Source organism: Cydia amplana, chromosome 10 (genome assembly GCF_948474715.1).
Source record: "Cydia amplana chromosome 10, ilCydAmpl1.1, whole genome shotgun sequence".
Taxonomy (NCBI): Eukaryota; Metazoa; Arthropoda; class Insecta; order Lepidoptera; family Tortricidae; genus Cydia; species Cydia amplana.
Genome location: NC_086078.1, coordinates 5,439,027 through 5,461,159, shown reverse-complemented (window position 1 = coordinate 5,461,159; position 22,133 = coordinate 5,439,027). Strand labels below are relative to the sequence as shown.

At 36.7% G+C, this 22,133-nt stretch overlaps 3 protein-coding genes across 3 annotated transcripts; 1 reads left to right on the top strand and 2 right to left on the bottom strand.

Moving 5' to 3' along the window:
• Window positions 1–1,653: 1,653 nt before the first annotated feature.
• On the bottom strand, window positions 1,654–4,036 carry LOC134651538 (transmembrane emp24 domain-containing protein eca). Its single transcript, XM_063506645.1, has 4 exons — window positions 3,830–4,036; window positions 3,477–3,700; window positions 2,373–2,516; window positions 1,654–1,833 (listed from the first exon to the last, which is right to left on the bottom strand). The coding sequence occupies exons 1-4, from the start codon at window positions 3,963–3,965 to the stop codon at window positions 1,684–1,686; spliced, it is 654 nt and encodes a 217-aa protein (XP_063362715.1). The 5' UTR covers window positions 3,966–4,036; the 3' UTR covers window positions 1,654–1,683.
• A 3,862-nt stretch (window positions 4,037–7,898) lies between these two features.
• On the top strand, window positions 7,899–14,548 carry LOC134651786 (DDRGK domain-containing protein 1). Its single transcript, XM_063506893.1, has 6 exons — window positions 7,899–8,144; window positions 8,243–8,332; window positions 9,077–9,189; window positions 10,066–10,197; window positions 11,652–11,825; window positions 14,085–14,548. Exons 1-6 carry the CDS (start codon window positions 8,051–8,053, stop codon window positions 14,346–14,348), a joined length of 867 nt encoding a protein of 288 aa, XP_063362963.1. The 5' UTR covers window positions 7,899–8,050; the 3' UTR covers window positions 14,349–14,548.
• LOC134651784 (nuclear pore complex protein Nup107) lies at window positions 14,514–17,156 on the bottom strand. The gene has a single exon (XM_063506892.1). It carries the CDS (start codon window positions 17,066–17,068, stop codon window positions 14,546–14,548), a length of 2,523 nt encoding a protein of 840 aa, XP_063362962.1. The 5' UTR covers window positions 17,069–17,156; the 3' UTR covers window positions 14,514–14,545.
• Window positions 17,157–22,133: the final 4,977 nt, after the last annotated feature.

The window sequence follows — 22,133 nt, the reverse complement described above, 5'->3', positions numbered from 1 at the left end:
ATAAATAAAACAATACATTTAAACTTATGTTTTTTAATCAAAAAATACAGATCACTTGCAAAACGCATCAAATATACAGCTGTAGTATATATTACTTGTTTCTAAAACAAAAATTCTAATTATTTATTATACATACATTTGGAAAACATTCATTTAGTGTTTGTATACCCGGAATTCCCATAGTAAATTAGATTGAAAAAGCGGCCAAGTGCGAGTCGGACTCGCCCATGAAGGGTTCCGTATTTAGGCGATTTATGACGTATTAAAAAAACTACTTACTAGATCTCGTTCAAACCAATTTTCGGTGGAAGTTTACATGGTAATGTACATCATATATTTTTTTTAGTTTTATCATTCTGTTATTTTAGAAGTTACAGGGGGGGGGACACACATTTTACCACTTTGGAAGTGTCTCTCGCGCAAACTATTCAGTTTAGAAAAAAATGATATTAGAAACCTCAATATCATTTTTGAAGACCTATCCATAGATACCCCACACGTATGGGTTTGATAAAAAAAAAATTTGAGTTTCAGTTCTCAGTATGGGGAACCCCAAAAATTTATAGTTTTTTTTCTATTTTTGTGTGAAAATCTTAATGCGGTTCACAGAATACATCTACTTACCAAGTTTCAAGAGTATAGTTCTTATAGTTTCGGAGAAAAGTGACTGTGACATACGGACGGACAGGCGGACAGACAGACAGACATGACGAATCTATAAGGGTTCCGTTTTTTGCCATTTGGCTACGGAACCCTAAAAAGTGAAGAAATTTATATAAATCTACTTTATTTCATACTTCATAGGTAATATTGTGTGATGTGAAGAGTAGATTGAACGTAATAGTTATCCCACTGATGTGATTTCTGGATGTGGTATGAGTGTGATAACCACCTTTGTTATTTACATTTCAATTACATGAAAAAAATTGCCATTCATTTTATACTCAACTTACTTCATCACCAATCCAGAACAAGCACACATTTATATGATTTTATGGAAATCCATCACATTACATATTACAAATTAATAATATTTTAACACACCCACTGCGGCACTAGGCCGTAGGACTTGAAACAAAGTATGAGTAATTACATGTAACACTTATTGCCGCAGCAAACATGTTAAGGTTTCATAACACTGTCAGGGTGTTGTTTTTCAAACTCTATTACTAATAATAGAGAGTAAAGTAAGTTATAATACTAATATTATAACTTTGATTTTACAAATTGGAACTACTCAGAAGCTTATAAAATTAATACTCATATCAACCTTTTGAACACACCAAACTTTCTTGTTAACAGATTGGTAGATGAAGCACAATTAACTTTAAATATCAAGACCTCAGTAGGCAAAAGAATCCAAATGGGTAATTTCTAATGTTGCTCTCAGTAAGCATGTAAGCACTAGGGGAGCATTCCTTAATATTGACTTTGTATGGTGAGAACAAACTAACTATGTATAGGAAATCAGTACTGGTAAGCACCAAATGTTTGGTAGCTATAAGTACTGCTGGGCTAGTACATGATTGGCGCGACAGTATCTCGCGGCAAGATAGACCACCCATTCCTCTTTTATTAACATAGTTAGAAAAAGACGGGTAGTCTTATCTCGCTGCGAGATACTGTCGCGCCAATCATGTGCTTGCCGTACTGATGGTGTTAAAAAGGCTAATTTTAAAGTTTTTACACTAATTTCTTAGCTTCGAAGAAGCTCTTGAGATGCCTCATCTGCCAGTAGCCGATGCCAACAAGAACACCGGTCTGCAGCAAGCTCCACCACAGCACGCGCTGGTTGGTGCTCTCCGATGTTTGTCTGAAGCGCTCCTCGCGGTGCTGTAGAAAGAAATTGTAATATATTATCCTTGTCCTAACACATTCAGTGCCGAAAACCCGACTATCGGGTATTTAATGATTTCGTTCCCAGGCCGGACAACCCGATAGTCGGGATTGTGGTACTAAAGTGTAATTCAATAGAACTTGCTAACTATATAAACAAAAGTTACTAGTAAATTGACATTCAGTGTCAATTTTAGTATGGCGGTTTGTTTACATAGTTAGCAAGTTCTATTGAATTACACTTTACAGCTTTCGACGATGACGAAATTTCTGTGGCCTGGCGGGGGTGTCTTGTTTGGCTGGGTGGCAATTAATGTGTTAACATACTATAAAGAAGTACTGACGTAATTCTTAAGTTGCTTTAAATGCTGTGTTGCTTAATATAATTGGTAGAAGCATAGGTTCAATCTCACAAATTCCGGTTTCACTACACTGCTAGGCCACTGTCTCCCACTGGGCTCATGTCATACCTGTTACTACATGGGTACATAGGTACATATCTATGGTTTTATTTAGTTAGGGTATAAAACACTCACTCGCTGGTAGCTCTGCTCCTTGGTGATCTGGTGCACCTGGTCTAGCAGCTGGCGGATTCGCAGCTGCAGCTCTGTCAGCTTATCCTTCTGCGCCACGTTGGCGTAGTCCACGGCGTGTTCACCTACTTGGATATCTAAGTGAACCTGAAAAGTATACTAAGTTTCTGCAAAGAGAGTCCGCCCAGACAAGCCACTTTGTGAGAAGAGGAGGGGTTTGTTAACTTAGAAAGACAACAACACAGAATCGATGTAATTGACACTTCTCTTTCTCAAAGAATGTATTTCTTTCTTTATTAAAGAGTTTCATTGTAAATTTCATCGTGAGGCTACTCCTTCTGAAAGTAAGCAGGTAATTTTGCGCAAATTTGTTATTTATTTACATATTTAAATTGTGTTCAAACATTTTCAATAAGTAGGTAGGTGCATGTACGTCAGACATTTTATTATTATTCAAAAATAATATTAAGTTAAACTACAGCTTTACTGAAAATTCAAGTGAATGGATTCAAAGGTAACACTTTAGTGTTCTTAGCTTATGTATGTTTACTCAGCTGGCAGATGTGAACAATACATTCACATTATATACAACCTACTAAAAGGAGAGAGGAGGTCTTTAGGAATTTTAATACTTTCAATCATAACTCAACTTGCAGCATTCTCAAGGGCATCACCAGGAGGAACACGGTGTCAATGTATGCCCCTCCTCTACCCTGCTAAGCCGGCTATATCAACTTGCTCTTGAGTCTATAACCTTTTAACCGCCAGATGGCGAAGGAATATGCCGTCCCGACACCAGGCGATCGCAATTATTTAAGCGAAATTGAACTTTACGGAGTTGAACGGCGAAGTTGTCGGCTGTAGCCATCGTTGGTGTCCGTGGCAAGACTTTTCGATGACGACCGCAGCCGACTGTGGCGGTCAATGGGTTAAGAATCAATTATATTAAAAAATTTGAAGTTAAATGGAACTTTCCTTGTTGTATTCCTGAGTTCAGGGAAATGAAAGGTGTGAAAATGTCATCAATCATCATAAACTTAAAATTTCTAATATGCTGTTTTTGTGAAGAATTAACTAGCTATGTACCTAGTTGTACAAATATCTTACCCGTAACTGAGAGCCGCTGAACCAAGAGGTACTGTTAGAGTACATGCAAATAACATGTTCTCCCGGAGTAGTGGATGTGAAGGAGATCTTGCCCTCGGAGGAGTACACCCGCGACAGCACCACGCCGTCGTTAGGGTCACGGACCTCCACGTGCATGCCGATCCCGGGCGATGAGGGCATGAACCCGCCAGAACGAGGGTCATAAAGCTCCACCTTGTAGTTCACTAAAAAAAAATTGTCCATGGTAATTTCTTTTTATTCAATACGCCGTTTATAAATTAAATTTGGGATTTTGCGGCAGCGATACAGGCAAGCTAATACCAATAAGAACAGCTTAGAGAAAACTACGTTACCCATAACAGTTGTGTCATCCGGTATTTCCTCGATAAAACATTTTCGTTCCCCCTCCGCTATGTGGAAATATAGAGCGGAGGTTAAATCAAAGATCAAGAATAACGCAAATAAAGAGGAAAGCTTTAATTGTTCCATATTTTCGGCCTTTTTATAAATCGGCAACTACACTATCCTAAAAATGACATGACAGACATGACACACGTCACCTAAAACAGGAACGTTCGGATTCACCCTTTGGTATACATATTTATAAACGGTAGTAAACTTAATTTTGTTTGTAGTCACACTAATATAGTTGGTCAAACTAAATTTGTCAGTAAACAAAAACAAAAAAAACTATACTCATCCTTTTCTTTTGGGTGCTAGTACTAGTTTAAGACAAAGATATAGCTGGTCAACCAAATCTTGTCAGTAAAAAAAGGCGCGAAATTCAAATTTTCTATGGGACGATATCCCTTCGCGCCTACATTTTTCAAATTTGCCGCCTTTTTCTACTGTCAAGATCTGGTTGATCAAGTATATAGTCCGTCAACTAAATCTTGTCAGTAGCAATGTAAAGCAAACTAAAGTAGGGCAACACTCAAAGAGCAGTATTGCGCTAAGAAAAGCAGCAATGTACATCGAACCAAAAGACTTTTTTTTCCGCTGAGCGCGCTCTGCGTACGTCAATTCAAATTGTCACTCGCGGTTTATTGAAAAAATTTGAAACATGGACGGACAATTTAAAAGCGATGTTAAAACAATGTTAATCAAAATGATGAACAAATTTGAAGATATCAAAAACATCTCCCTATCTTAGTGTTTATATTCTCTTTGTTCCCTATCTATGTCTTCTAAGTTTACTAAAATAAAATCATATCAAAATGCAGATAATTAGATAGTGCATATATTTGTTATTTACAATATAATATGCCACTTGTTAATGTAAATTAGTGTACTCTTCTGGATGAATATGACATACTTACCTGTGTAATTTTTTTGATTGGTATATATTGTACAATAGGATTACATATTAAAAATAAAACAACTGATATTTGGGTGTTTATTTAATTTAAAGGTAAATAAGATAAGGGTCACTTTAGCTTACACTATAATTCAGGTCATTAATTGAAAAAATATAATGAAGTTACCAATGTTACCGGGTCACTTCAACCAAGCATAATCCTCTGTAGTATTCTATTGCATCTTTGTAAATAGTCACAGCTGATTGCTGAAAATATTAGACATGTGGGCCTATGGACGGTTTCCAGGACACAATTTATGGTCTTGTTGGATAGATTTAGGCATACGTTTTAATTTTATTTATGCCTTTTAACCCTAAAACAAAAAAACTGAACATAATCTTAAAAGTTCGAAAGAGTTCTTCCAGTATGTACTTGCCATAACCTCAATTTTTAGTAATGTTTACCATCAACGAGCATGATTGTACATTGTAGGCCCCTTAGCTTTGCTTATTCTTATTTAATGTATTGGTATTTAATGGTGACAGCAGAAATATCTCTTGAAACAAACGATTCAGAATGAAAACCAAATGAAAACAAATAAGGTGACGGCTGTCATTGACGATCCCATCACGATCCGCATTCCACAGATAAAACACAGATGACACGCATTTTGGAATTATTCGAACACAGTGTTGCTAACCCGCGATTTTTCAAATTTGCCGCCTTTTACTACTGACAAGATTTGGTTGACGGACTTTAGTATGATTATCTCTGTCTATGTTTGAAATGAGACAGTCGTTTGACAAACTATATTATCAAAAAAAAAACATTATTTTTTAATAGGTTTATAATATACTTGGTTAAGCAGATCTTGTCAGTACAAAAAGGCGGCAAATTTGAAAAATGTAGGTGCGAAGGAATATCGTCCCATAGAAAATTTGTTTTTCGCCCCTTTTTTTACTGGCGAGATTTGCTTGACCGTCTATAACTTAATGTCAAGTGATATGTTCCTTCCAACGGCCATATTCGAACTTTAAGATATAGTTGGTCAACCAAATCTTGTCAGTAAAAAAAGGCGCAAAATTCAAATTTTCTATGGGACGATTTCCCTTCGCGCCTACACTTTTCAAATTTGCCGCCTTTTTCTACTGTCAAGATCTGGTTGACCAAGTATACGTCAAATACTAGAGATTGAAACGATATGGAATGGATATGTCAGTGTCAAACAAGTATCAAAAGTGACGTTTCTTCAAACAAACGCTTCACTTTTGACACTTGTTTGACACTGACATATCTAATCAATATCGTTTCAATCTCTAGTATTTGACGTATCTTAAAGTTCGAATATGGCCGCAAGTTCCTTCCATGAATCTAGTATTATGGCTTCTCTACACGATGGGCCAGCGCCGGCCACTCCAAGGGACGCATTTATGCGTTAGAGGGAGCAAGTGATATTGCTATCTCATTCTACCGCATGGCTCCGTCCCTTGGATACCTTGGAGTGGCCGGCGCTGGCCTATCGTGTAGAGGAGCCATTATATTTATAGTGATAACAGACTATCGGACCGGACCGCAACCTTGAGCGTCGCACCTCTCACTTATGAGAGCGAGAAAGAGATATATGTTTCTCGCTCTCACTTATGGGTGCGACGCTCCAAGGTCGCGGTCCGGTCCGATAGTCTGTTACTAGCTTTAAACTGGGTTGAGCATGAGTGGTGGGGATAACTGACAACGGGATAGTCTTATGTATCTTTCAGTAGGAGTAACAGCGAAAGCGCTATTATTGTTTGTCCTTGTCACAGTCTCACATTTTTTTTATTCCCCACCATAAATTAGTATAGATTATGGTGGGCAACAAATAAATTCGACCAATCATAGCGTCGCATTGCGTATGTTGTGTCCCTCCAGGAGGCACACGTAGACCACTTCTATAGGATGCTTTCTATGGTTCCTTCAAATATTTTATTATAATCCTACGTTTGTGTCTTGGCAACCAACCTTTATTTAAAAAAAATGATAATGTTGCCAACAAAAAAACATTAAATCACGGTTTAATCTGTCACTCTGACACTGGACTGTCCATAGAATTAGAATAGACAAGAACAACTGTCAATCTTCAAAAGTGCGACCAAAAATGAAATGCAAGTGTGTGCGTAAATTGTCTATGTGAGATCAAAAAAAGTGATGTCATTTTATAACATATTAATAATCTGTCGGTGTTTGATTGCTTTATCGACTACTTTTTCAAATGTGTTATTTTAAACGTTAAAATTCTACGACATTATGATGTATAAAATAACACCTGCACTGCGTGTGCTATCAAAATCGTTACAGCCTTATCTTAGTCTAACTCTTACTGTGTTGGAAAGTGAAGTTTAAATTTACTGCTAAACATCTGCACCTTCAAAAAGGTATAGCAATCATTATTTGAAGTCGGTTATAAAGGTTAATATCTTAAAATAATTATGTCTTGTGAAGAAATGATTACATAGATAGGTAGCTATTAATATATACCGACAAGTTATCGATACTGTCATCTGAACATTTTGTCAAGCCCTAGCGTAAAGTAACAGTTTATGTTTTTACGCAAAATATTTTAAATTATTGAGTAATATGATAAAATATTAGCACACAAAGGAAGAAAAACTTATAATCAACTGTATAAACCGGCTTCTTACACTTTTTATGCTGTTAATTTGACAAAATATCGTTAAGAAAATTTCGCTCGGAATATCATTATTCCTCTGAAATGAATATTTGCTAGGTTTATTTGGCCCCGTGACACTGAAATCCGGTACACTACAAGACACTATCTTCATTGTATTAGTTTATCAAATAGTTTTCTTCCGAATTTGTGTATATTTTTCAAATTGAAAATTACGGTGATACGCTCTTGGCCGTCCGCGGCCGTCGTCAAACTCAAAAATGGTCACGTTTTCTCATTTGTAGTCTGACTCTTTCGCACTCATGCGATGTTCATATACGTGATGGCTTCCCTTTCGCACACTTCAGCTGTCTGTCAAGCGCGAGCGCGACAATGACAGGTCTGTGGGACTGTCCGAGTTGACTGACAGTTTCCTTCTGACGTAGTCATTAAGGACGTAGTTCATTTACGTGTTTAGTTTATACGTTTACGAAAACTAAATCGTCCCACGCGTATTGCTGTGGCTATGTTGCAAAACGATGTGTACCTGGAAATAAATATTTAGTTCGATTCACAAATTTATACGTAACTATTCTCTTAAGTTAGTTTGATTCAGTAAAAATATCAACACCATGGATCCCTTTATAATTGCGGCAATTTTGAGTGCAATAGTCATTATAATTCTATCTGTTGCATTTCTTCGAGTAGTTAAAGTCAAGCCTCAACGTAAGTAGCGAATTTTATTGGAATAACTTTAATAACTACTACATCTAAAAAAAATGATTAGACCTTTCTTTGTCAATATGTCTTTATTTTATTTTTAGCTGGAGGAGCAAGGCCTGTCCCGCAGAGGGAAGGTGGGCCCGGTAGGGTACAAGCTGTCAGGAACCAGCGGGCGCGCATGAGAGCTAATGGTATGTTGCTTAACTTAACTATAATATAACTGAAATAACCCTAGTTCTAACATCCATTATCCAGTACCGTCTTTACCATAAGGGCACACGGGGCCCGTGTCCAGGGCCCCCATCCTCAGGGAGCCCCCAAGGACAGACAGTAACAGTATATTTGATTACCCATAATAAATAGAAGATCATAGTAGAACAACATTAGTTTAATTAGCTTTCTTTACTTTCCAATAGGGTCCCAAATTCTTATGTGCCCAGGGGCCCCAGCATAGTTTAAGACGGCCCTGCCATCATCACCTTAGTCAAATTATGGTACCAAGACTGTCTTTTCTGAATTAAATCCAAACATATTCAATTATTACTTATTTTATTAAATTGTTTTTTTTTTTATTCAGAAAAGTTATTCATTATTATATTTTATTAGTTTATTTGATGGGTATAATTGAAAGATTTCATTAAAAGAAGAAAGGTTCCTTTTCATTTTAATATGAATAAAATGTTTTTGTTCTTCAATAATTAAATAGGTTTACTAACCTATTCATATATAGTTTATACTACAATTATTTGAATTTAGTATTTATACAACTTTAATTAAGCACTGCAAATCCCGGTAGAACCAAATATTAAATAATAACTACAAAATGACTACAAAAATTTGTTCCAAAGAAAAAAATACTTTGTATATTCTTTGTACTTGTTAAATACATGTTAGTATTGTAAAATGGTGCATTTGAATAAGTAATTTGTTTGAAGCTGTCCGGAACCAAGCGGCTCTAGAAGAAGATGAGCCAGGAGTGGCCGATGAAGAACACGATGAAGGCCAGGATGGTCAAAGAGTTGAGTTTGATGACAAAATGGGAGCTAAGGTAACTATTGGTAGTATCTGATTCCCTTACAAAGGTTGTCTGACTTATAAACTTGAAATAAATGTCATATACTAAGAAAAAGTGACCAAGGCCTCCAGTGCCCCAGGCAGGAATCGAACCACCGTCCTCTGCTATCGCAGCAGGTGCCTGTGCCATTCGGCCACTGGGCCACAGCGGCATAGGTCGAATTTTTCCAAGTATATGCACTTCTTACTGAAGGCTTATGGCGCCCCCTGGCCACCTCTAAGGTAGAACAGTATGGTTCGACCTTCTAACTGAATCATCTCAGGTGATACCGAGTTAGCGAGAGAGATGGAAAATAATTTAATTTGTTGGCGATTGGCTCTAGTCACACTTGATGGAAAGTGAAGACAGAGCCTAAGATGGAGCTCACCGGTTCAGTAATAGCCTATTCACTCTTGCTTTAAAGAGACCGTCATATTTCTCAGGGAAAACAGATGACGGGAGGGCATTCCATTCTATAAATGTTCCTTTGAATGATGTTTGCAATATGTGTGTGTGTAGCCCCTCTTCTCTATTTTGCATCAGGGACTTCCACTTATTCTTGTCTAAAAAAAGTTTATTTTTAAACATTATAAACACAATTATGTTACAAAGGCCCAATACCGAAAAAAAGTCATTTCAAAACCAACAAAAATCCTTACATTTTATTGTCTTTAGAATCTTTCCACACACATCCATGTAGTATGATTATAGGGCTCTCTTAATCATATGAAACCATAGATTTTTTTAAATACAAAAAATAGTTTTATGGTTTCCGGGTTTCAAATCATTGTTGCTATAAACCTGGAGAGAAGTCATTGAACCATCAGCAAATGTAATTTTTTTTAATTCAGTTTATTGATTTATTTACAGAAAAGAGCTAAGCTAGAAGCCAAACAAGAGAAGAAAAAAGCAAGGGAAGCTGAAGAGCAAATGCGTGAGATGAAGAAGAAGAAAAACGAAGAACTTGAAGAGGAGAGAAAGAAGATGGAGGAAAAGCAAGAGGTATCATACCAAATACATCATTTATTAAAGAGGTATCATACCAAATACATCATTTATAAAAGAGGTATCATACCAAATACATCATTTATAAAAGAGGTATCATACCAAATACATCATTTATAAAAGAGGTATCATACCAAATACATCATTTATAAAAGAGGTATCATACCAAATACATCATTTATTAAAGAGGTATCATACCAAATACATCATTTATTAAAGAGGTATCATACCAAATACATCATTTATAAAAGAGGTATCATACCAAATACATCATTTATAAAAGAGGTATCATACCAAATACATCATTTATAAAAGAGGTATCATACCAAATACATCATTTATAAAAGAGGTATCATACCAAATACATCATTTATTAAAGAGGTATCATACCAAATACATCATTTATTAAAGAGGTATCATACCAAATACATCATTTATAAAAGAGGTATCATACCAAATACATCATTTATAAAAGAGGTATCATACCAAATACATCATTTATAAAAGAGGTATCATACCAAATACATCATTTATAAAAGAGGTATCATACCAAATACATCATTTATAAAAGAGGTATCATACCAAATACATCATTTATAAAAGAGGTATCATACCAAATACATCATTTATAAAAGAGGTATCATACCAAATACATCATTTATAAAAGAGGTATCATACCAAATACATCATTTATAAAAGAGGTATCATACCAAATACATCATTTATAAAAGGAATACTATTCTTCAAAAGAGTTTGACCTTGCCTCACAGTGTGGACCAGGGTAAAGTTGATTGGCTCTATAATCGTATCATGTGTCTATCAGAATTAAGTACTTACATACTTGTTTTTGAAATTCGAAAACTGCACAGTGGACTATAGCCTTAGTGTAAGGCCTGAGTGGACGCTCTTGTTGGGCGTGCAGCGGGGCGGGGCGTGCGGCGTGCATGTTAAACAAATGCAAGCGTATAGGAGCGGCCTTAGTGCACGCTGCTAAAATCCCTTGGGAGCTCGACGCCACGCTGCACGCCCCGCCGAACGCTCCGCTTCGAGCGTCCACTCAGGCCTTACACTTAGAGTGAAGGTTAAAAATAATATTTTTATTCTCATTGGAAATTTTATTGTCCTATGTGTAAAATATGTATAGAACGGCCCTTTACTTAATGCGGTAACTAGGTAGAGTATTAACCAAACGGTTACCACATAACGTGAGGCGCGTTCTACTTCAGCGGTCACATTTGCAATAATTTTCACTTTTTAGTATGTCTTAACACATTCAGTGCCGTATACCCGACTATAGGGTATGTTGTGATTTCGTTCCCAGGCCGGACGACCCGATATTACAACTTTATGACGAAATTTTTGTGGCCTGGCGCGGGCTTGTTTGGCTGGATGGCAATGAATGTGTTAAGTGTCTGCACAGTTGTTATTGAATACTTTTTAAAATTGTGTAGGAGGAGGAACGCAAACGTGAGGAGGCGGATAAGAAGGCCGAGGAGGAGCGCAAGCGCCGCGAGCAGGAGGAGTACGAAGCCCTAAAGGCTGCCTTCACTGTCGAGGGCGAGGGCTTCGACGAGGAAGAACAGGACAGGGAGTCGCTGCTTAAAGACTTTGTCGATCATATCAAGGTACGCTAACAGCAACACCACCAGGGGACCATATTGTGTAGGAGGCACGTAAACGTTAAGAGGCCGAGGAGGAGCGCAAGCGCCGCGTGCAGGAGTACGAAGCCCTAAAGGCTGCCTTCACTGTCGAGGGCGAGGGCTTCGACGAGGAAGAACAGGACAGAGAGTCGCTGCTTAAAGACTTTGTTGATCATATCAAGGTACGCTAACAGCAACACCACCAGGGGACCATATTGTGTAGGAGGCACGTAAACGTTAAGAGGCCGAGGAGGAGCGCAAGCGCCGCGTGCAGGAGTACGAAGCCCTAAAGGCTGCCTTCACTGTCGAGGGCGAGGGCTTCGACGAGGAAGACCAGGACAGAGAGTCGCTGCTTAACCTTTTGGCCGCCGGACCTAGTCCGCAAAGACGCTCACTCACACGCCAGAGCAAATTTTAAGTAAACAACTAATAAAAAGTTTAGGGATTGCAAATAGTGATATCGATATTTACAATTTATGGTAAAAATCTTCTCAATTTGGCTTTGTTCTTATCCAACTTTAATTTATTTCGAAAATGCCAAAAATTAACATATTTTTTACACACGACAATGTTAAAAATAAAGGTCTTTATCATTAAAAACAACCACTAAACAATATCGATTCATGACGTAATATCACCGCACTAGGCTGTACAAGAAGTCGTTTATACAAGACAACGGCGCGCATGGACTGTCCGCAGTGCAGACCGACAAGGACTGTTTCCGCGCGGACTAAGTAATAATAGTCTCTAGGTCAACGGCGTAAGCGCTTGTCGGTACGTAAACTTTATAAGCGTAACGTTAGAGCCGCGCATCGTGTGTCGATAATATAAATGTAAGTACCGAAACTGCATTGGGGAAAATTGCACGTGGGTTAATTGAATTGTCAATGAGTGAAGAACAATAATATTGGAAAAGGGTGGGGATCGGAAATGTTCGGGAATGCATGTTTCACATTCGACATGTTCCTTAGATGAGCTTCTCAGTTCCCGTATTACATCCTCCCTACCATGACAATTTTTCGTCAATTTCAAATATATAACATTCTCATAGTTAGGCGACACTGACTATATAGTCCTAGCGTCCGCCTGTACCATTCTTGTGCGAAGCGGTCACTGCAGGGTATCACTCCCCACTACACTATCATCTTAAAATGAATCTTTTGTTCTGCAAATAAACCACAAGGACAGATATACTTGTCTGACTCTACTATCAACAGCTGAAGAAGCTCCCTGAACTTCAGATATAGTTAATGCCTGTCTCTCGTCTCGTTTTACGTATTCTAGTTACAAGTTACCACCAATTGGCATTTAACAAGTGTTCAAATGCCCGAAACCCCGATAAACCCCGATTTGCGATTTCATATTTATTTTGAATATTCTCATATCGAGTTAACATTCCCATCCCTAGCTGTCTTGTATACAAGACAACGGCGACGAGGAACAAGAAAAACGTTGAAATCTGGAGCAATTTTTTTGAGAGCCTTATTATAAAAGAATGGATTTCTATAGCTGCAATAAATGCAATTTTTTTTTAAACAAGGACCTAAAACATTAACATGAGTGTAAAAAAAATTATAATTGATATTTTTTCCACATTTACCGAGCAGTTGAATTTTTTGTCTTGTATACAAGACAGCGGCGCCAGTGTATCGTTCTATCGTTGTCTTGTATACATGCCAACGGCGGTCAAAGGGTTAAAGACTTTGTTGATCATATCAAGGTATATTTATTATACCTACTACTCAAATCAGTTTCTTTTTTAGAACTGTCAAAAAGATTTGCTAATTATGGAATTTGTATGAAACATTCGTCACGGTCACCTCACCTACTTAAAAACAACTGCTATCTATGTTTTTCTAATAATTATCTGGTGCTTTATTTCATACATGGTGTGAAATAATTTATTTTAAATGCAGTATAATACCCTATTGGCGATGTATATTGTAGGGCGAACTAAACTTTACTCAAGTCCTTATACTGACATCACAGACAAGACATCCTCTAGACTGAGCATAGTAACGCTACCCCCTCTGCCACTCATGCGGTAGATTTACTCCATCTTCGAGTCAATCCCGTGCCGTGATTGGTCCGTGTCTTTGAACGGACCAATCACGGCACGGGATTCGCTCAACTGATCCCCCCGCACCCCCGTATTTTTGGCAGCATCGGTTTCATGAAAGAATTGGCCTAAGCTCAGTCTAGAGGTTGGATTGTCAGACACTGACATTTATAAACTTTTTTCAGTCACAGAAAGTCGTATTACTCGAAGATCTGGCCGCGCACTTCAAGCTAAAGACCCAAGCTGCCATAGACCGGATAACAGACCTGCAAGCGACCGGCGAACTCACTGGGGTGATCGACGACAGAGGAAAGTTCATCTACATCTCACAGAAGGAGCTAGAAGATGTGGCGAAGTTCATGAAGCAGAGGGGCAGGGTCTCTATCACTGAATTAGCAGAAAGCAGTAATGATTTGATCAATTTGAACCCTGTGCCACTGTCTACCTGAATCGCAAGAGCCATAATTTTAGGAGGGTAGCACACTGCCTGAATGTTATCCACCTAAAGGTTGCATAGTTGTGTATTTTTATGAATTGTTGAGTGAGGTTGACAAGATGACTTTAATATTTTGTTATACAGTGTACATAGAGACCATGTAAAGAAAACAACAAAGTTCAAAGAAATATTTATTAAAAACTCATGCACTTATTCAATTGTTTCATAACCAAACATATCCTTTCCCTTTTCCAACAACAATAATGAGGATTCCCGGATTCTATCCAGGATTTCCATTAGCTTATCCTTAGTGAATACTTTGTAGAGCCCTCTGTTTTCACCTGCAATCAAATTGCTTAGTTCCACGGCTTCTTTATGACTTTCTACATCATCACCACTTTGAAGCAGTTTTAGTATCAGAATAGTAGCTTCTGGAATACAAAGGCGTCTCAAAGTCTCCAACTGTTTGGACCTTTCAGACTTCTCATCGTCACTGAAGTTTGGGGAAGAAGAGTTGTCAAATTCATCTTGAAGCCATCCTCCGGGGAATAGCAGAACATTGTACAACAAGCTCTTAGTGTGTTTTAACTGATGAAGCACAGCATTCATCCACCTTGCCTTCTGTTGCTCTGCTTGAGCACATTTCTGCTCATGGTATACTTTATCAGCAAACGACGCGTCATCAGGCAAAGGGTCGACGTCTTTAGGCTTCCCACTGATGAAATGTCTGTACCAAGTTGCAAAGCCTTCTAAAGCTTCAAGGTACGCCTTCAGACACAAGTGCTCACGCAGTTCCGAGGAGTTTTGAGGAACCTTGTTTACAAAAGATGGCAACAGCTGGTTTACGTTGACAATACAGGCAGATGCGGCGTCTGTGTTACCGATGAAGATAAAAGTGCGTATCATAGCGTTACTGAGCCAGAGTGCCTCCACCACTTGATTTGGGACTAAAGCCAGCCATTCAAGAGATGACAGCCCTTTAGTAATCAGAGTTTTATCTTTCTCAACTGCAGTAGTTTGGTTGAACATCATGTCAATATTGCCATAGCCTTGTTGGATTTCAGATATAGCTCTCTTTACGGCAACTCGGGCTGAAGCGGCCACATCTATTCCGGCCGTTGATCCGGCTTTCACAACCTCTTGTCTGTTGTCACTTTTGGTTATATGATCCATTAACTCAGCGTAAAGGACCACCTGGCTATCTTTTGGCACTGTAGAAGTGTAGTAAGCTAAAAGCTCTGGACGATCCACACCTTCAAGAGTTGTCTTTTCAATGAGCTGTGAGACATATTTTTCTAATATTTTGTCTCCAATGTCATGTTGAGGATCTTTTCCCATTTGTCGGAGTACTAGAATGAGGTGAGCTAGAAACCGGATTAATTGCTCATCTCCACTCTCCAGCCAATCCAATGAGTCTTGCATGATAGCTCTGACATGACCTAGCATCAGGTACCGTTGGCATGTCTGGTAAGGTGTCTCTTTCTTACCATCCATTAGGGCATTGACAGCACTGAACACTTCCTGCAAAGGCATCTCCTCAATATGAAGCTCTGACTGCACCAACTGTAAGACATCTGGCTCTGTTGTGTTAGCATCAGCTGTAGCATGATGTTCATGCAGAAACCTATCCACCCTTGCCTCAATTTGTGTTCTCAAATGAGCCCAGAGCAGATCTTCCCAGTTCCCTTGACAGGCTGCAATAGTGCTAGGAAGATGTCCACAGAGGATACCCATTGTAGCTCTGTAGTATATATTCTCAGCAATATTGGTTGCAATCCCCAAGGCACACCACTTCCACAAATCCCGTGATGGGTTGCCGTAAATCTCAAGATTACTGTTAGGATCTTCTCTCGGCAAGTAGTGCATCAGTCTCCACCCCTGCATGGCAGCTCCGCGCCAAGCTTGCCCGGCACTGAGACACAATGAAACAGCATCTTTAAACTTGCCACATCTTACTTCAGTGAAAACACGCTTGCAGAGATCACTATCATCTTTCTGGTCATCAGTGTGAATAGTCTTCTTCTGCCGTCTTGGTGCATCTGGATCTATACAAGTAACCATGTCCTTAGCTTTCTCCTTGTTAAACAGACTGGATCCAATAAGTAAGTGATGCAGAGTATTGCTCCAGTGAACATTATTTGGAATTACCGGAGCTACATTGGCTGAGGCTTCATCTTGGTATGCAGCTGAAGCTTCTAGCCAGTCCACCAACAGCTGCAACAGTCGCAGTTCGGAATCGCTTTGAAATAAGGCACCGACCAAATCTTGCTGAGATAGCATAACCTCGCTTAACAAACTCTCTAAAGATTCAGGGTGTTCCTCAATGGAGTCAGCATATAAGCAGTGCAGAAGCTGCCAGGTGTTTGCTTCTTCACCCAACCAATAATTGTGCACGTTGTATCGGTTCCAGGGCTCAACCTTCTCCAGCGACTCCCGGCACTTTTGACCTAACTTCGCCATTGTTTCCAATAAGTTGCTTCGGTGACTTGAATGAATAATCTCAAAAAAAGTTTCGTTCAAACCTTCGCTGGGATTTCCGGGGTTGATCAGCATTGAAGATTCATCCAGTACCTGCCGTAAACTTGTGTCGTTGAGAGTTTTGAATATGGAGGTATCGTTAAGAATGGGCGACATATTCAGCGTATCATCTCTCGGCAACAAAGACCTCGTCCGTTTATTCCGAAGCGGCGTGAGTTGTGTGGAATGAAATTGGGCGGATCTGTCGAAACTCATGGCTAGTGATTTTAATAGTAATGTAGCTATTGTATACAAAACAAGCGATTTGATTAATTTCCCACTCTCATATTCTGACCTGACCGCACCGCCGGTTTGAGCTTGATAATGACAGGTTGACAGTGTTGCCAGCTCGGAATTTGAAAAAAATACCAGACTTATGTCTAGATTATGCCAGAAATATGCTAAATAATTTTGAAATGTGCTAAAAAAATACTCAACAATATATAGGTAACTAAAAATGAGAAACTTCCACATAAATCAAACAATGGTGTTTCCGAAAATGTTAATAATAGAGTCAGACCAAGCTAACTCTGCACCGACTTGGTTAGCTATTTAGCTAATGCCAAATTTCTTTGAAACGTGATGTGTGTAGTGGCTCTCCACACTTTGTAGCTGTTGATGCAGAGAAGGCATAGCCCGATTTTCTCGATTTAATTGTGACAAGAATGGCATACGTAACGTATATAATATATTGGAAAATTCGGAGACAATTTATAACAAGCCTTTGTGCTGACAAATTTAATATGATGTGGCTAATGTAAAATAGGCACAACAAAAAATATTAGTTAAAGTCCGTCAACCAAATCTTGTCAGTAGTAAAAGGCGGCAAATTTGAAAAATCGCGGGTTAGCAACACTGTGTTCGAATAATTCCAAAATGCGTGTCATCTGTGTTTTATCTGTGGAATGTGGATCGTGAATGACAGCCGTCACCTTATTTGTTTTCATTTGGTTTTCAATCTGAATCGTTTCTGTTTCAAGAGATATTTCTGCTGTCACCATTAAATACCAATATATTAAATAAGAATAAGCAAAGCTAAGGGGCCTACAATGTACAATCATGCTCGTTGATGGTAAACATTACTAAAAATTGAGGTTATGACAAGTACATACTGGAAGAACTCTTTCGAACTTTTAAGATTATGTTCAGTTTTTTTGTTTTAGGGTTAAAAGGCATAAATAAAATTAAAACGTATGCCTAAATCTATCCAACAAGACCATAAATTGTGTCCTGGAAACCGTCCATAGGCCCACATGTCTAATATTTTCAGCAATCAGTTGTGACTATTTACAAAGATGCAATAGAATACTACAGAGTATTATGCTTGGTTGAAGTGACCCGGTAACATTGGTAACTTCATTATATTTTTTCAATTAATGACCTGAATTATAGTGTAAGCTAAAGTGACCCTTATCTTATTTACCTTTAAATTAAATAAACACCCAAATATCAGTTGTTTTATTTTTAATATGTAATCCTATTGTACAATATATACCAATCAAAAAAATTACACAGGTATGTCATATTCATCCAGAAGAGTACACTAATTTTCATTAACAAGTGGCATATTATATTGTAAATAACAAATATATGCACTATCTATCTGCATTTTGATATGATTTTATTTTAGTAAACTTAGAAGACATAGATAGGGAACAAAGAGAATATAAGCACTACAATAGGGAGTTGTTTTTGATATCTTCAAATTTGTTCATCATTTTGATTAACATTGTTTTAACATCGCTTTTAAATTGTCCGTCCATGTTTCAAATTTTTTCAATAAACCGCGAGTGACAATTTGAATTGACGTACGCAGGGCGCGCTCAGCGGAAAAAAAAATCTTTTGGTCGATGTACATTGCTGCTTTTCTTAGCGCAATACTGCTCTTTGAGTGTTGCCCTACTTTAGTTTGCTTTACATTGCTACTGACAAGATTTGGTTGACGGACTATACACTCTGGCTGGCACACCCACTTTGTAAGCAGAAAAGACGCGAGATTCAATTTCCTATGAGAATTTTTGCTTTCGCCTCAACATTTCTTTAAATATCAGTACTCTCGGAGTTATTCCCACCAACATACCAACAAGTTATCAGTGCTAAGTACTGGGAAAAATAATTCCCAGTAGTTACGTACGTCACAATATGTATAAAATTTCCTATGACGGTTGTGCATGGATTACACTGCCAATAAGTAGGTTTCAAACTTGGCTTAGGGACACAATTCACTAAGTATGCTAAAAAATATGCCAGATGCTAAATGGAAAATTTTGATCCAAAGAGTGTGAAAATATGCCAGATCTGGCATCAATTATGTCAAGTTGGCAACACTCCAGGTTGATGAAGTTGACAACTACAACTAGTTTTTTTTTCTATGTAGTTTCTAAAATTGACTTGGAATCAAGGGTTATAATCCAATATTAACGATAATAAATAAAATAAAATTAAGCAAATACATTAAAAGTTAAATTAAAAGACGTTTGTTATAATCGTAATCAATTCTAAATTACTTAGGCAAGAGTATTTTTTACATCATATTAACATAAATTTTTGACATTCCATCCATCGTTCAACTCTGTTCAACTCCCTCCCTTCTCTCTTTTACCCCTTGTTGTCGTTGCGTGCGAAGGTAAGGTCGTAGACTCCTAAGATATAAATACATATTATTTTAAATAATGAGCAGTTTTCTAAATCCTATAGTTTATGAGGATTACATTGTATTATTTAACTATTTTAACTTATTATATTGCCAAAATTCTGCTTTTAACAAAAACTTTTTTGAACTTGCAAAGCCTACTTTGTTGAAATCAAAATTTGAGAATTTTCAGTAGGTTGAAGAGAAGAAAGTTAAACAGGTATATACTTAAGATTATTGTTTTTACACGTTTATCTTAAAATATAAACTTTATAATCATAGTCCGGAAATCAGAAGAACCTCAGTAGGTTCCTACCTACCTAAACAGCTACATTACATCCCTATGTAACTAGAAACTACAACTAAACTTAAAATGTAATTACATAAATAAAGACCGCATACCTAAAGGGCGTCCAAAAATGTATGTATCACACATTAAGTACTTCTAAATGTATATACATACACAAAATCTATGGTTATTGTAATGTTAGTAGATTTATGTTTGAAGAATCTAGGGTGGAAATGAGATCTGCCAGTAGGTAAGCAATTCAATGATTCCACTTTCTTTTCTTATCTAGATTTAAAATTAGTCAAACTGTAGAGAAACTGCTTAAAGAAATTGATAAAACAATATGTTGAATACCTACCTAATGTCATTTCACAAAACTGTTGTAAAGTGTGTTAGGTATTTTTATAAAATAATAAGACTAATCAAAAAGTGAGCAAGTATTTGGATTTGGAAATCAAATACTATTTGTGGCTGATCGCTTAGGATTGCTTTTATTATTATAATTATTTTTTTGTGCCCATAATTCTAGTTTGCATAAATACAAATATTTAGGCTATTAACATTAACATGAATGTATATTAACTTTGTGTTCTTCTATATTTTGTAAAAAACAGTAGATATTACATCAGTTGATAGAACATTTTATCAATTAAGCGGGATATAGAATCTGTGTCTGCATGTCTTTACATCATCTAAACAATACACTCTTTTTGTTTGGGCAGTCGTGTAAAAATAGGTACACATGCCTTTTAATTTTCTTCAATAAGTATTTAAATAAAGAAAATTGTTTCATCAAAGGAAATAATACACAGTTAATACTAAATTTAAATATTATTTAATAGCTTTTTTTTATTGATGATTGATGACTTAAGTCTTGATGCTAATTAGTAACATTTGTATATTTTTTTTTATTTAATTATGTATTTTGTATGTTGAGGTAAATCTTTAATTTAACAATTAATCTAGGTAATAGATCAAACGAAATAGTTTCATTATAAATTAAAACATTATTTGATACAAATATTACCTATTTCTTTACTGATGACTAAGCATTGATGTAACATTTGTAACCAAGGAACATAAGTTATTTAGGTAGGTACACCTACTTAAACAATTTTTTGTTTAAGTAAGTATTTTGTACTTTAAGGTAAATGAATCTTTAGTCTAACAATTAATCTAGGTAGCTATACCTACCTACTATAAATTATGAAACAAAATAATTTCATACAAACTAATAAAGAGAATTAGGAGACAATTCTATTTCAAATTCCTATTTAATACACATGTAGGTTTTCTATATACTGGATAAGCAAATATAAAGGTGACAGGGAGTATGTAGGTACATTATTTACAATAATATAGTACCTACTCAATCTAAAATTATTATTTTTGGTTCATGTCATAATAAAAACTTAAGAACAGATACCTACCTAAGTATTTTGTTTTCAAACTTTCTGTCAACATTGACATACACTCTGCTATGTCACGCATCTGTCATTTCTAGTATAAATTGTAGTCAGTTTAGAAGATTATTTCAAATAATATACTATATAATAGGTACAGTAAGCTTATGTTATAAATTATTGTTTTCTAGGTTGTAGAAAAAAGGAAAATCAAAAATGGAGATTGAACCAGCTCTGCACTTCTTGAACATACTGATTTCACCACAAATTTCTGTGATTTGCATTCAGGTAAGACAACAACATAATGTTTGTTAAGTATTGTTCTTATTTATTTAGTATTTTTATAAACAGTACCTAAGTAGGTAATTGGATGAATTTAGATTGTTAGTTATGATTACATTTTGTTTTCTAAGCGAATAAAAATGAGTTCCTGAAGCTCAATGAGACCCTATTTCCTAATTATGCAAGCTTCTAAATCAAAACCTGCAATCATATTCTCATTTCAACATTAACAGTATTTACCATTAGGTAGTACATAATATAGCAAGGTAATTATAGATATTACATCTAGGTAATTGGCAATTTAGACCAAACACTATTTGAAACAACTAATAAATCTTGGATTCTTAAAATTTGCAATAATTTCTTTAGTCACCGTAATAACTATTAACTACCTATATTTACTTCTTTAGTAAATAGGTACTTAGCTACTTGCAAGGTATTTTCATCACCAAGGTTTATTCATCTTTCTGAAACTATTCAGTTCAGTACAAGCTTACTAAAACTACAAAATGTCTAAATTTGCTTTGCATGTCTTAGCCATCCAATAATTTAGCAAATCAAATCATTATGTAAGGACTTTTACATTACAAATGACTAGCTCTGCCTAGTACTGGGTTAACTACAGTAAAGAATAATTTGTCTTCAGTTGATGTAGCAAATGTAAAATGAAACTTG